The sequence below is a fragment of the Apis mellifera genome, linkage group LG3 (genome assembly GCF_003254395.2).
Source record: "Apis mellifera strain DH4 linkage group LG3, Amel_HAv3.1, whole genome shotgun sequence".
In the NCBI taxonomy this organism is placed as follows: Eukaryota; Metazoa; Arthropoda; class Insecta; order Hymenoptera; family Apidae; genus Apis; species Apis mellifera.
Genome location: NC_037640.1, coordinates 9,253,230 through 9,267,290, shown reverse-complemented (window position 1 = coordinate 9,267,290; position 14,061 = coordinate 9,253,230). Strand labels below are relative to the sequence as shown.

General features: G+C 34.5%; 1 protein-coding gene across 10 annotated transcripts in view; it reads right to left on the bottom strand.

Annotated features, from left to right (window-relative positions):
* The window catches only part of LOC408740 (phosphatase and actin regulator 4), a 322,845-nt gene that overhangs the window by 7,377 nt on the left and 301,407 nt on the right, over positions 1–14,061 (bottom strand). For 6 of the 10 annotated variants that reach the window (XM_006563995.3, XM_016911498.2, XM_016911499.2 and 3 more), the window contains 5 exons: positions 13,672–13,872; positions 5,888–6,121; positions 5,098–5,347; positions 3,641–3,673; positions 988–1,133 (listed from right to left, as the gene is read on the bottom strand). In XM_006563995.3, coding sequence (XP_006564058.1) covers positions 988–1,133; positions 3,641–3,673; positions 5,098–5,347; positions 5,888–6,121; positions 13,672–13,872 — 864 coding nt within the window. The remainder of the gene's footprint in view (positions 1–987; positions 1,134–3,640; positions 3,674–5,097; positions 5,348–5,887; positions 6,122–13,671; positions 13,873–14,061) is intronic. The other 4 variants (XM_006563993.3, XM_016911497.2, XM_006563996.3 and 1 more) reach the window with 4 other exon arrangements.

Sequence of the window (14,061 nt, the reverse complement as noted above, 5' to 3'; positions counted from 1 at the left end):
GTTCGAACTTCTGCTTCTGATATTTTGTGTTTAATGGGGATAATTTGGTTTTCGAGATTTTTTATCAATTATATTATCAAACTTTCTACACGGTTAATGTTGAATGAATTTTAGATATAGGATGGTTAATTTTAATAATCGATTAATCAATTATATAAAGTTCTCTATATTTTTGTCACTAAAAATAATACATTATATTAATAGTACGCTAAATATAGAATGAAATTTTACTATAGAAATTTCACAATTTCAATATTGGATATGATTACGTATTTATTTATTCATTGATCGATTCTTCTTTTCCTCTTATATAACAGTTTTATTTAATTCAAATGTCTCTTCAAATCATGCTAAAAATATTTCTCTTTAAACTCAACTCCGAACCTTCGCACTCTTATCCTCTCTAAACTTTTCACTATTCCCATTTTTAAACGTTTCCTCTAATTTCTTTTCAACTCTTTCGTACCACCACCAACAACTTTCAAACTTTTCTTCAACTTTCTCCACCGCTCGCCAATTTTTTCTTTAGATTTATTCATAAAGTTTCGTTTAACCTCCTGAACTTTACATTATCCCTTCTCCTTTGTAATCTCCTTTCACTGTTTAGTCTGGCATTCAGTTTATTATACTTTACGTTACTTAGCTCAACATACTCGTTAATTTATCATTTATCTATTAAATTTATGAAAAATAATAAATCCACGTACTTTTTCCTCTCGAAATTGATTTAACAAAATCAATTTTTCAACCATTCAAACCCAGCTAAGAAACCAACTCGATCGTACGACTTCGATCGTGCAATTCTTTTTTCAACAATCATCAGACAATAGAAGAACATGAGAACGATCACAAATACCTTTTTAAATTTCCCACGTGAATTTCAATACAACCACCATCACAAAATCGAAGTCGTACAATTTTAAATTCTCTTAAAATTCCAAAAAAAAAAAAAAAAAAAAAAACAAATTCACTTCTTCGTTTACTCACTTTTCTCATCGTCGTACTCGTCCCTATAGAGCACCTGTCCATCCCCTGAATCACCATCCGCATCCTCCCTTATCACATACGGCCTCGCGTTCTCCTTGTTCTCGAGGGTGCATGGAAGAGCAAGGCCGAATCTAACCGGTCGACTGCTGGAAGAATCGGCAAGAAAGGCACGATCAACCGGTTATCATCATGGTCGTTACGCTTCGTGTAAAAGTAACGCTGGTTGACGCTACTCGAACCAATGTTCTACTCTACCACGCTTCCAAATTTACGAATATATGCGGAATATATGGGATGAAAACAACGATATACGGGTTGGAGGGCAGTGTATATATGCACAGTATATATATATATATACACACACGCACATATGTATATATATGTGTGTGTGTGACACGTTGATGAAGATAACAGAAGCAAGTTGCGGATTTTTAAGTGACTCGATTCTTGTCCGTCAAAAAATAGGTTATCAACGACGTCGACGCAGATAACGCCGTTTCCTTCCCGACACGGATGCAATATTTTTATTTTTTCTTTTCTTTCTTTCTTTTTTTTTTTTTTTATCTTGAGGAATGTTTGAAATAGTCGCGCGCGAGAGGAAACATAGCAAGATAATTGTTTCCTTCTTTTCTTTCCTTCATTATTGTTTCTAATTGGAAGAGAATTCGATTCGATTTGTTTCTGTTACCATTTTTAGTTTAGGAGGAGAGGGGGAGAGTTTGGGAGATTATTTCTTTTTGCTACAAAAATACAAGGTAGGGTACTATTAGAGAAGTTATCGGAGCAGGTAGATATACAGATATTGGACTTTGTACATTTTGGAGAAATTTTGGGGTGGAAATTTAAAAAGCAGAGATATAATTTAAAATTCCTTCTTAAAATGCATCTTAATCCTTCGCACTCGATCGAATTCTTTTTTTTTTTTGAAAAAACGTGTCGTTCTAACATTTTGAAAATGTTCAAGATAAAGAATCGTGTTACGTTTCTTAATTAAAAAATTGCGCGAGGGATTAAGACGAGGAGTAAGAAAGTCAGTAACAGAAAATATAGTAACAGAAACGAACATTTAAAAAAGAATTCGGATCAGATACAAACTTCAATTGTTTAAACAGCTGCGAGAGAGAGAAAGAGGAGCTTGATAACCTCGAGGTTATTAACCTTCAGCTGTGCAAACATTGAAACGTCAAATGATCCAATTAACCCTTCCGTGATTACCCGTTAATACATTTTCATTGTACAATGAAGAGCCAAATATTCCAAGATGTTATGTTATTTCTCATTGATATTACATAAACATGTCAAATTTTCATTCATAACATGATGACAATCTCACAGAAGGATTAAAACTCTTCGAAAACGAATTCGTGCACGAGTCTCGAGAAAAGCAAATCCATCCGACTCATCACCCTCGTCGAAAAAAAAAAGCACAAGAGACAAACGCGATCCATCTTCCCAGAGGATTCGATAACCTCGGTCGTGAAAGCGAACGAGCGTAAAAAGCGTCGAAGCCGTTCGGCAATGGGAGCGCAAGAGGACAAGAAACACGCGCGAAGCGAAGAAACGTCACCAGAAACGCCGGTGATGTTTCTTAATCCATTATCAGCCGACAGACGAATCGAACGCTCTTAAAAAAAAAAAAAAAAGAAAAGAAAAGAAAAGAAAAAGAAAGAGAAAGAGAAAGAAAAGAAAGAAAAAAGAAAAGTAACCAAGCCCGATTCGTCCTGGACGCAACGCAATAAAATATATCTCGAGATCCTCGTTCTCGTCGATCGATGGTTTCGAGGTTCTCTTCGAGCCGCATGAGACGCAAAGATAATGGAACGTGTGAAGCGTGGGCGACAGTTTTCATGGGTTTTCCCTAGGGTTTTCTCATGCTTAAGGTCGTACGTTTACCATGCTCACGGCGCTCCTGATGCTGACACAGAGAGAGAAAGATGAAAGAAAAATAGAGAAGAAGATAAATAGAGAGGAGAAAGAGAAAGAGAAAAATAAAGAGCGAGTCTGGTGACTGGATATAGTTATATCTTGTAGTTAGATCTGCCCGGGAAAATATACAGTTAAAAAAAGGAATTGTGGAAAAAAATTTTTCACCGTTTGACAAATTTTTCTCTCTATCACTCTAGTACGATCGAATTTATTTATTTCTTTTCTCGTTGAAAAATCTTTTGTCTAAACGAATTTATTAAAAATCAAGAGATAGAGTTGCGTTTAAAAGAATAAGACGCAATATTTACGGAGAAAATGTAACACTACAATAGAGGCTATTACTTGAGAAAATTTTTCTCTACAATTTGCATCTACTTTCATCTGGAGCAGAGCTATATCGTGACGCAGTTATCATACTCACCCCTGTTCAAATACTTAAAGAAGAGAGTAAAAATTAGAAGAGAAACGAAGGAATACAAGAGAATAATAGGAAAAATTTAAATACAAAAGGAATGAAAGACGATAAAAATAGAAAAATAGAAAAATAGAAAAATAGAGAGAGAGAGAGAGAGAAAGAAAGAAAAAGAGAGACTAGAACATTATTTGGTTCTCTGCGATCAACCGCCGTGGATAATATAATATACAAATATTTATATACATATATATATTTAGTTATATATATACCATATCGGTTCGCGCATGCTTAGTTAGACCAATGCCCAATTACCATATTCTCATCCTAGGCCTCAACGGTGGCCTTCTGGTTAAGCATAAGAAAAATACCACACTTTTAACTAGTGACTGACATATATAATGTTGAGATTTTTGTTTTTGTTGTTGTTGTTGTTTTTAAAAATGGACGAATGAGCGAAGCTATTCCCCCCTTCGTGGGATTCGCCTCACACAGGAGCATCGTTCTCGATTCCTTCGATTCAACTTTCGAATCGAACGATTGCTTTACGGAATAATCGAAAGGAAATACTCTTCTCTTATTTATGGATTTAGTTGCATAGACTTGTTATCGAGCGACACGTTGCCTCGTAAAGGGATTTGTGTGTTCAGTAACGTTTTTCGTGACTGAATGAATTTACAATGTTCTTTTATTGATATACGCTATAAGAATATAAGATTTGGAGATTTTTAGAGATCAAATGATTTCGAGATAATAAATTATTTTGATCATCTTAATTTGGAAATAATATTTGGAAACGTAATTTTGTTTCACGTTAGGATTGAAATGATTGCTTTTGAATTTAGAATTCTTTTTGGTCCAAATAGTATGCATTTAAATAAATTGATCGAGACAAGTTTCCTATTACGTCTTACTTTCAAAACAATACAATATATTGAATTTATTCGTAATTTGAAAGAAAAAAGCTATACAAACTATAAACAATTTAAGAAAGTATCTGTTCCTTCTAGATAATTTTATAGAATAGCATTCTCTTTAAGTAAAGATTTAAATTTTTCAAAAAAGGAAGGAACGAAAGAAAAAACGAAAGATCGTATAGGAAACGCCAAAAATCGAATCGAAATTACGAGAAACGTGGTAATTTGATAAATTAAAACGTGGAATTCCATCTTGGACGACGAATGAAAAAAGGATCGGGACGAGAGAAAGAGGGAGAGAAGAATATGCGGGGAAGAGCACGTGCGCGTGAAAGAGACAGAGAAAAAGAGATAGATGACAAGGACGGAAGGTGAAGAACGATGTTCCAAGACGAGCTTTCCCCATCGGTCTCAAGGCGCTTTTTCATTAGAATCCACCTCGTACTAATTAACAATCCTCGAGCAATCCTCCAATTCCAGTCGAATCGCCCTTTCATCCCCTCGAGGAGGACCGTCTTGAATACCACTTCGAGGTATCCGCCCCCGACGAGATATCACAATTGAAAGGAAGACATTTTATTATCGACGCCTTGCAACCTCCATGAAGAAGACTCGCGACGAATCTCGCCGCTCGAACGAGAGAAAGACTCGTGGACGTCGTGGAATCGTTTCAACAATCCTTTCTTTCTTACAGCTTTCTTTCCACGATTGAAATTAAGATTTCCTTTTTTTTTTCTTCCCCTCCCCCCTCCCCGCTTTCCATCGAGTCTTTCGAAGAAGAAAAAGATGCGATGTATGAAAGAAAATTGGTCGTTGCTCGTTGCGAAGGAATCGGTTGTTTGGTCGCGAACTAACTTGAAGGAGGCGTGCAGCTCCTGGCGAAGGGTCAACGGCCTGTTCTCCTGCGTGGGCGTGTTCTGGGGCGTGCCAGGCCCACTTCCGGAACCCCTCTTCTTCAGAACGCTCTTCAAAGGGACCGCGTGAAACTTAGGCTCCTTCGCGGGGATCTCCTCCACCCTGGACGTGTCGATGGTCGGATCAGGCTGCGACATCCTCGGCACGTACATGTTGTCCTCCTCCTCCACGTCGAAGTCCTCTTCGTCTTCTGTGGTCAGAGAAATATAAAATATCAGAGAGATAATAATCGATCGTTTAAAAAAGAAGGGAAGAAATTTTGAATCGACCAAAACTCCAAGTGCTTTTCTTCAAATCTTCTATGGAGAGCAGAGAAAAAAATAAAATAAAGGAAAAATAAATGTATTTCAAAAAATATACGATTTTGATCGAATCTCGTGATCTATATATCTGTATATAGGATATAGAAAGAAAATGATTGTAGTAAAAGATGTCTCAAAAAAATATACGATTATATAAAGAGACAAGCAAACTTCGAATGGATATCGTGAATCAACGTTTCAAATTACTCGTAGTTTCGAAACTACAAATAGACCTCGGTACATCGATCGATTTTACGACCTCCAACTATTGCTTATATATATATAATTAAGTCTGATTCGATCGGATCGATTTCAGAATTATTGCAAAAAACAAGCACAAGATTTCAATTCAAATAAATTCCTGTCATATCGAAACGTTGTATTCACTAGAGAAGATTAGGCAGAAGATGGAAAAATTTTCAACGCACCTTCGTCCTCGTAGTCCGACGACAAAGGGTTTCTTATTTGCCGTTGCTTGGCCAACAAGAGGGTTGGACTCGAGGAGCTGAACATCGGAGGGGGTGGGATCGGCCCGATCTCGCTGAGCGGAATCGGCGGTTCCGGAAGTTCCGACAGCATCAACGTGTTTTGGGGCGGAAGAGGGTAACACCTCTCGATCACCTGCTGGTTCTCGCTGCTTTGGTCTAGGACCCCCTTCTCCACTGGAAAAAGAAAAAAAAAGAAAAGAGAAATGTATTTGTCAGTTCTATCTTTCAGTCAATTAGAAAATCGATAAATATTCGCTTAAATGCGAAATAATTATTTTAAACTGGATATTAATAAGAGAGTACGGAATGCAATCACTCTCTCGCGTATTCTATACGACTGAATTTCAATGCTTCTGATTGAATTCGTATATAGAACGCCCTACTTCTCGAAGATGGATCGAGGGGGAATATTCTGTGATATCAGATCCATGCTCCATTTTTCTTTATAGGAGAAATATACACGTGTAAAATTATTTTTATTTAAATTTGAAATATCACAATGATTGTTTAATTAATAAATAATATCTATATCTATGGTGTATTTAAAAAAATAAAATTTCAAAGAAATGCAAAAAAAGCGAGTCCGATTTATTTATTTTTGACATCTCTTTTTTTTTGAAATTATTTAACAATTGCAAAAAGAAAAACGAGGAAAAAATTGTCAGCGGACGACCTAATAATCCAGTTTCCGACAAAACATCCCTGTGAACAAGTTATCCAGTGATAGGAGCAAATGGAAATCGATTATGTCGTAGGAGCGTAGTTCACGGTCATTTGAACGTTGATACAAGAAAATTGGAATTGTATCATCGATTCAAAATAATTTAAAATCCGGGGATAGTTGATTTATCCGAGTTCATGATTGTTTGGAGGATCGTCATAAATTAAAGTCACATAAATCACATCAAAGATCCGTTATATTCGGTGTAATAGACCTTCGGTGTAATTCTGAGATTTATGAGTGGCCATACGTAATCATATTACGTATCATTCGAGATATATTATTACGAATTTCAAGATTAATTATCAAAATAGAGAATCATAATTATTCGAAGATAATCAAAGGTCGTTATTGAAGTTGTATATTAGAAAATCATGTCAACATTCGTGATTTGATCCACACGATGTAGAATATACTTTAAATTTACATTAATCACAGAATAATCATTCAGGATTATTCAAAGAATCATTCTCATGAGATCATGAAATGAAAATGATTGAAAGATCAAAAGTTCTAATCTTGTATCAATAAATTCATGTCAACATTCATGATTTGATCCACAAAGACGACTGTCTTAAAATAATTTTCAAATTTACAGTAATCACAGAATGATTACCATCCAAGATTATTCAAAGACAAAGAATCATATCGATAAAATCACGTCAAGATTCATGATTTGACTCATAAAGACACATCATAGAATAATTTTCAAATTTACAGTAACCTATCATAGAATGATTAGCATTCAAAGAATCATTCTCGAGATCACGGAATAGACATCATTGGAAGATCAAAGATTCCAATCGAACTTGTATAATCAGTGAAACCTATATCAATATTAGTAACTTGATCCTTACATACACGCACGGCCATAATGCCGTCAAAGGCACATCATTACTCACCAAATTTACTCGCCAAACTTCCAATCCCACGTAACAGCCCTTTCAATAATTCCTCAACGATCCATCCACCAATCTATCTATACATCAATCGACCTAATCAATCCCGACAATCTGCTCCCGATCAATCAGTACGACAATTTTACCTCCTCCCTTCCCCCTCCATTGTACGATCGCGCAACGCCTCGCAATCGAAATGGGAAATAGGTTGGAGACGAGAATGTGTGTGTGTGTCTGTGTGTGTGTCACAATCGCGTGGACCAACGATTATTCACAGCTCCACTTCCCTCCACGACGAAGGGCAGAACACGTGGCAATCCTTTCGGGACCGCACGATTCATCCGGGAGTATAGATACGGCGGAAAGGTTGGCAAGTATGCATTGCTCGTTTCTTTCGAATGACAAATGGCGAAATTCCGCCCTCCAGAGTTCTTCTTTTCGCCAATTCCCTCGCGACATTGCATATTTTTCCCTTCTTTATTTCCCTCGCCTCTTCCACCTTCTTTTTCTTTTCCTCCTCGTTTCTTTCTTTCTTTCTTTTTTTAATAACATTCCACGTGTATCGTTGGCGGAATCACGATTCATTTGTCACGCGAAATTCTTGCGTGAACCGTGATAAATGAACGGAACGAAAAATCTGTTGCCGAGATTGAAATTCTTCCCTTCTTATCGCCGTATTTGGAATTTTTCGTTTAATTCTTCCCTCTTTCTTCCCTTCTGCAAGAGAGGGATTTGTTTTTTGTCGATCGATAGATTATTTTATCTTTTATGATATATCGGATTAAAAGTTACGTCGTACACCTACTGTTTCTTCCTACTAATTTTGAATTATTCGTGTTAATTATTTGCTTTTTCGAAAAAGAGTTTCTTTTTTTTTTTGTAACTCGTCGGATGAATTAAATTCCAACGTCCAACCGGGATATTTTATAAAAGAAACTTGGGTAACATTCATTAAGACTTTATTAAAAAAAACTTTTCTTCTTTGGCCCGTTAGACATGTCTCGTTAGACTCGTTAAAAAGGAAAATTTACGTTTCAGAAGAAGAAGAAGAGGGGAAAAAAAAAAGAAAATATTTAAAACATAAAATATAGCCGAGGCTCCGATCAAATTTATTTCGAACGGAATTTGTGAGAGACGTGAAGCGAATGACAAATACAATTTTTTTTTAAAAATTGTGAAAGCGTAAGAAGACAGTGATAAAATTTCGAATCGCTAGAATTTTAGAAAGACACTTTTCACTTAAAGCAAAGTAAAATAATTCAATCTTTTCATACATATACACACAAAAAAAATATATATATATACATACATAATCTCTTAAAAATTCTCTGAAAATTTGAAACATGCGAGAAGAATAAAAATTCCAATCACACAGGATTGCCTAAAAAACACTCTCCTCTCCATCCATCGCGCCAAAGATAAAACAATTCCAAAAAAAAAATTCAATTCTTTCACTCTCTCCGTCAATATCGAACAAATATGAACACGTAAATAACTTTCTCGACCCTTGTGCACTCGATGTAAATTTCCAAGTTTACAACCTGTTTCTGAAAGAAAATACCGGGCGAAGGTAGGGCGGGGAGCTATAAATTTCCCATGTTCGTAAGCAAAAATATTAAATAACTTTGTAGTCATCTAGCCGCAACCCAGTGAAGCGAAATTTCGGCGGGAGCCACCACTTCGGGCCATAGTTTCGCAGGATCGCTCGAATTCCTCGGATACCCCATCCGGAAGTCGATGGACGAGCAATGGCGAGCCTCGCTAACTCCTTCGATTCGTTATATATATATAAAAAAAAAAAAAAAAAACGATGTTTAATGTCTTGCTCCCCGATCGTTCGGTTTTAACGTCTATAAATAACAGTTTATGTTTCGTGGAGAATTTAGAGATACTTCGGCTGAATTTATTAGGTAATAATAATGGTGGGGTGTGGAATTTTAATACCAGAAGTTTTGGAAGAAATCGCGTGCCGTGGATTTAACTCGACTTTGATGGAGAGAGAGGAGAGGGAGAGAGAGAGAAAATGGAAAGGTTAATACTGTTCTCTCTCTTTTTTTTTCATGTTTAGATTCGTAAATAACGTGTCGTTCTTTTGAGTCGTAAATTTAAATGCAAAGCATCAAGCAAGCTCTTTATTATAGATCAATAAATTCTATCACTCTTACGAATATAGATATGTTTCTATTTTTCTTTCATTATTTTTATCATACGACGAAAATATAATTGTTCCAGAAATAAAGTACTTGGTTGAATAAAATTTCTTATAATACGAACGAAAATTTCCCTTAAAGATCTATCCTTCTTTGATTTTTATCGCATAAGCTAAAAAAGCTTAAATTTTCTAAAAATATCCAAAGAATTAAATTTTTCCCCGAGACACTGAGACGAGGAAATTTCCCCTTAGACGAGATAAAAAAAAAAAAGGATTGAAACGCACGGCTTCCTTTTAAAATCCCGCGGAGGAACGGTTTCCAAGATCGCATTTCTCGATAGCTGTGTACCAATAGAAGATTTCGTCGTAAAGTGAATTCGACAAGTGAACGGGGATAAAAGTGGTGGGGACGAGTCGGAGATAAAAGCGAACTTTGAAGTTTCGAAGGTAAACGAGAGTTTTAAAGACGATTTGCGGAGCGGAAGCCGACGGCACACGAAAGTTTATCGTTTCGCCTGCAGCTTGACAGGGAAAATTCGAACCGGCGAAAACTTCTGTATCCGTTCAAAAATCTAGATTTCCGTCTTTTTATTTATTTATTTTTTTTTTTTAATAAAAAGTTCGTCCAAAATTCGATCTCGTCGCAGATTTCCTTGCTTTGTTTCGATATTTTAATCACTGTGAATTATTAGAGATGAAATTTTTATTGCAAAAAGATTTAACATTTGATTTAAACTGTGTTTTGACTTGTATAATAAACTAGGGATTATAAATATTTCAGAATTTGTTCAAATTTTTATAAAACTCAAAATAATAAGAATTCAACCTAAGAAATGAGAAATCGTGTTAAATATGAAAATATATTTTTATAAGAATTAAATTAAAAAAAAAATTGCTGTTTAAAAGTATATTAATGGCAAATATTTAATTACATTTATCTTATTTGAGGAAAATCATATAAAGAAAAATCTTTTATAAGAGAGAATATCTTTCCTCCTACGTAGAAAAACAATATTATTATAAGATTATCCCATAAGTAATATGCTTTGAGAGTAGGATTTAAATCAATGAATTTTTCTATACTAGTAGATAAATTTTATAAAAGGAAAGCAAAGAAGAACTTGATAAAAAGAATAAAGTTCAAAAAATATTGCAATAAATTTTAAGAAATAATCTTATTATTTATATTATTTATTAAAAAAGAAAGTATTATTTACGATCTGTGACGGAACTTACAAGCGGATTCATGTACTCATTTCCCATAATCTTGGAACTCAGGTCCGACCGTAAACATATTACTTCCACTTGCACCCTGTTTCCCTCGTTTCAATGTTTTACTACTTGTTCCTGGCTCATATAAATTCGCATACGCGTGTGCTATCTCGGATTTTGGATTTATCCATTGTTCTATATTATCTCATTTATTTATTCCTACTTATTATTCCTATTTTTATTATATCTGTTGAAATCAGCAAAGTAGAAGATTCTTAAAAAAAAAGAAAAATAATAAATAAATAAATTCTTATTGAAAATATTAAATCGCGATCGATAATATTCATTTCGCATCGTCTTCCTAACAAAAATTAATCTGGGAAAAAATAGGAAAAATATAAAAAAAGAAACGACAGAGGATTAAACCGGAAAAAATTCTATTTTTCTTCACTTTTATCGCGACATACGATCCACTGGCGACAGTGTTTAATATTCAACGAGTGTAGACGAAATTAAACATCACGACGAAGAAATATTTTGAGAATAAATTGTACGGATCCTCCTCCATCCGAAGTTATAAATAGTTAGAAACTGATTATAAATATTTGAAATAATAATTAGCTTTAGAGACTCTATAAATATTTCGAAAAAAGAATTTTTTTTCCCCCGAAAATTCATTATTATCTACGATGACATATGGACGATGACGAAAGTTATAAGCATGCAACGATTTTGGATCGTATATTATTACTGAAATTTAAATATTAATAGTTCATCGTAGAAAAAAAAAAAGAGCATCGAGATATTAAATTGACCGGAAGTTTGCTGATAATACTAAAAAATTTTCATCCCTCTATCATTCAACTTTTCTCTTTATTCCTTTTTTGTTTTAATCGTAGACTGATTAATTGGGTGTGATCATAGTATGGAAGTTGATTATATTTCTTTTTATTGTATTTTCCATATTTATTTTAGACAGATTATAAATTAATGAATAAATAAAAATTCGTGATGAATTTTCTATTGAAAGAATTATAATATATTTTTGTTTCACGAGAAAGCCTTTCTCTTAAAATACTTTGACATAAATTTGAATTTTTATTTCAAATTATACATTTACTGAAATAATTTTCGAAATTAAAAAAAAAAAATTGAAAAAATATTTCAATTTTCTTCATATCGAAAACAAACAAAACTAATTATCATCGATTCACCTATTAATTATTTCATTTAGTTTTTAAGGAGTTGATTTTTCATTTATTTGTTATTTAAATCAATTTTTTCAACTCGTATCGTAGCGCGACTAACTTCCTGTTAACGTGGCTATCATCACTCGCCAGTATTATTAAAACTATCTTGTTTTATGTTTCGCAAGGCACGTGTGATTACGTACTCGATTTTCTGAAGTTTTCCGTTTTATCGTCGGCCGATTACGTAATGGAAAAAGTTTCTTCTCGGCCATTTCACGAGTGGAATTAATGAAAAATGCACGGTCCAAGTAGAAATGCGCGCTGAAGTGTTTGCACGATGGTAGGACGAACGTTCTCGAAACGCGTATAAAGCACGTTGGGAATAATTAACGAATGTAACACAATTTGACGTAGGCGTGCAATCAAGCGATGAACAGAGAATAATTAATAACACTGTTAGAAATTCAGGGATCAAGAGTTTCTAGAATTTTTCCTTTTTTAAATGAAAATTAAAAACTTTTTAATCATAATAAAATGAATATTAATACGAAACTATAAATTAATCCTCGCTGTTTACATTTCGTTCCTCTTGAAAGTTTGAAATTGTCGTACTTATTATTATTATTGTTACAAATTTTAGAATTAAAATTACGTATTCCACGAAAAGAATCCTTCCACGGTAGAATCGCAAAATGTCTATCAAAATATATTTCTAAATCCATCGGTACGAAAGTGTCGAAAGTCAAGGCGATGCAATTTTTGCATCCAAGATATAATGTAAAGTTTCTCAACCTCAAGGCTAATGTAATAACTGTACCATTTGCATTTCCACTCTGTCGATAACTAACTAATAATCGTCTCAAAGTATCCCTACTCCAGTCTATTCATGAATATTCGCTCTGAGAAGGTGATGGAAACTTACTCGACTTGTGACTATTAGTACAACTTCTTGGTTCCTTGTTAATGCCATTACGCTAAATATAGCAACATAGCAATGTTGTAAATTACCTTATCACAGACGATGCTCATTGATCCCTGTTAATGTCATAATTTCCTTCGAATTTTTAAATAAATTTAAATAAAAAATTAATCCTCTATCCTCGATCGAAACTCGAGACGATTCTTCGATGAATTTCTTACAACCAACTTAAAACTAATTTCACAACACACAATATATATAAAACTTTTATATCTTAACGTATCGATTTTAACGCATTAAAGATACATATTCCATAATAAAGAATTCTTTTGATATAATTTCAAAATATTTTTAATTTTTATTCATCCAACGAAGTATCGAAAATCAAGGCGATACAATTTTTAATTCTTATTTACATAAAGAGCTTAGGAATATTTATTCATTTATTCCAATACTAATACTCTAAAATTACCAATAAATATCGTCACCGTTCGATGCTAATAAACTCTCGAGGATTAACCTTTTCTTTTTTAAAAATATTTTCTACAAAATTCTAATGAATTGTTCAAAGAGCTAATTGAACAAAAGAAGCAGGATGGTGGTCACAGATACAGATATCTGATGTACTCACTGTCGAACAAGATCAGTCTCCTGGCCACCACCCTGGCTTCCAGGGTGTTCGGCCTGCTCGGCTTTTGCTGGTCCCCTGAATTCGGGGGCGCGGCCGAGATCGGCAAGCTACCGGTCGTAGCCGTGCCCTGATTCGGTTGCGGCTCACCGCTCGGCGATACCGCGCCATTTGCACTCTGTTCAGTCTTTTCCTTCTTCGGCTCTGCAACAGAAAAAAAAAATTCCAGACCGGTCAGAGCGGGACAGAGACAATAGACGGGGATCGCGCGAGCGGTTGCCCTTTTTCTTTTTTTTTTTTTTTTTTTTAATATTCTTTCGTGCGTCTTCGCTTCCGTCAAAGGATTCGCAATAGCATTCCAATGCTTTCTGCTTTTTACTCCTTTTTAGTTTT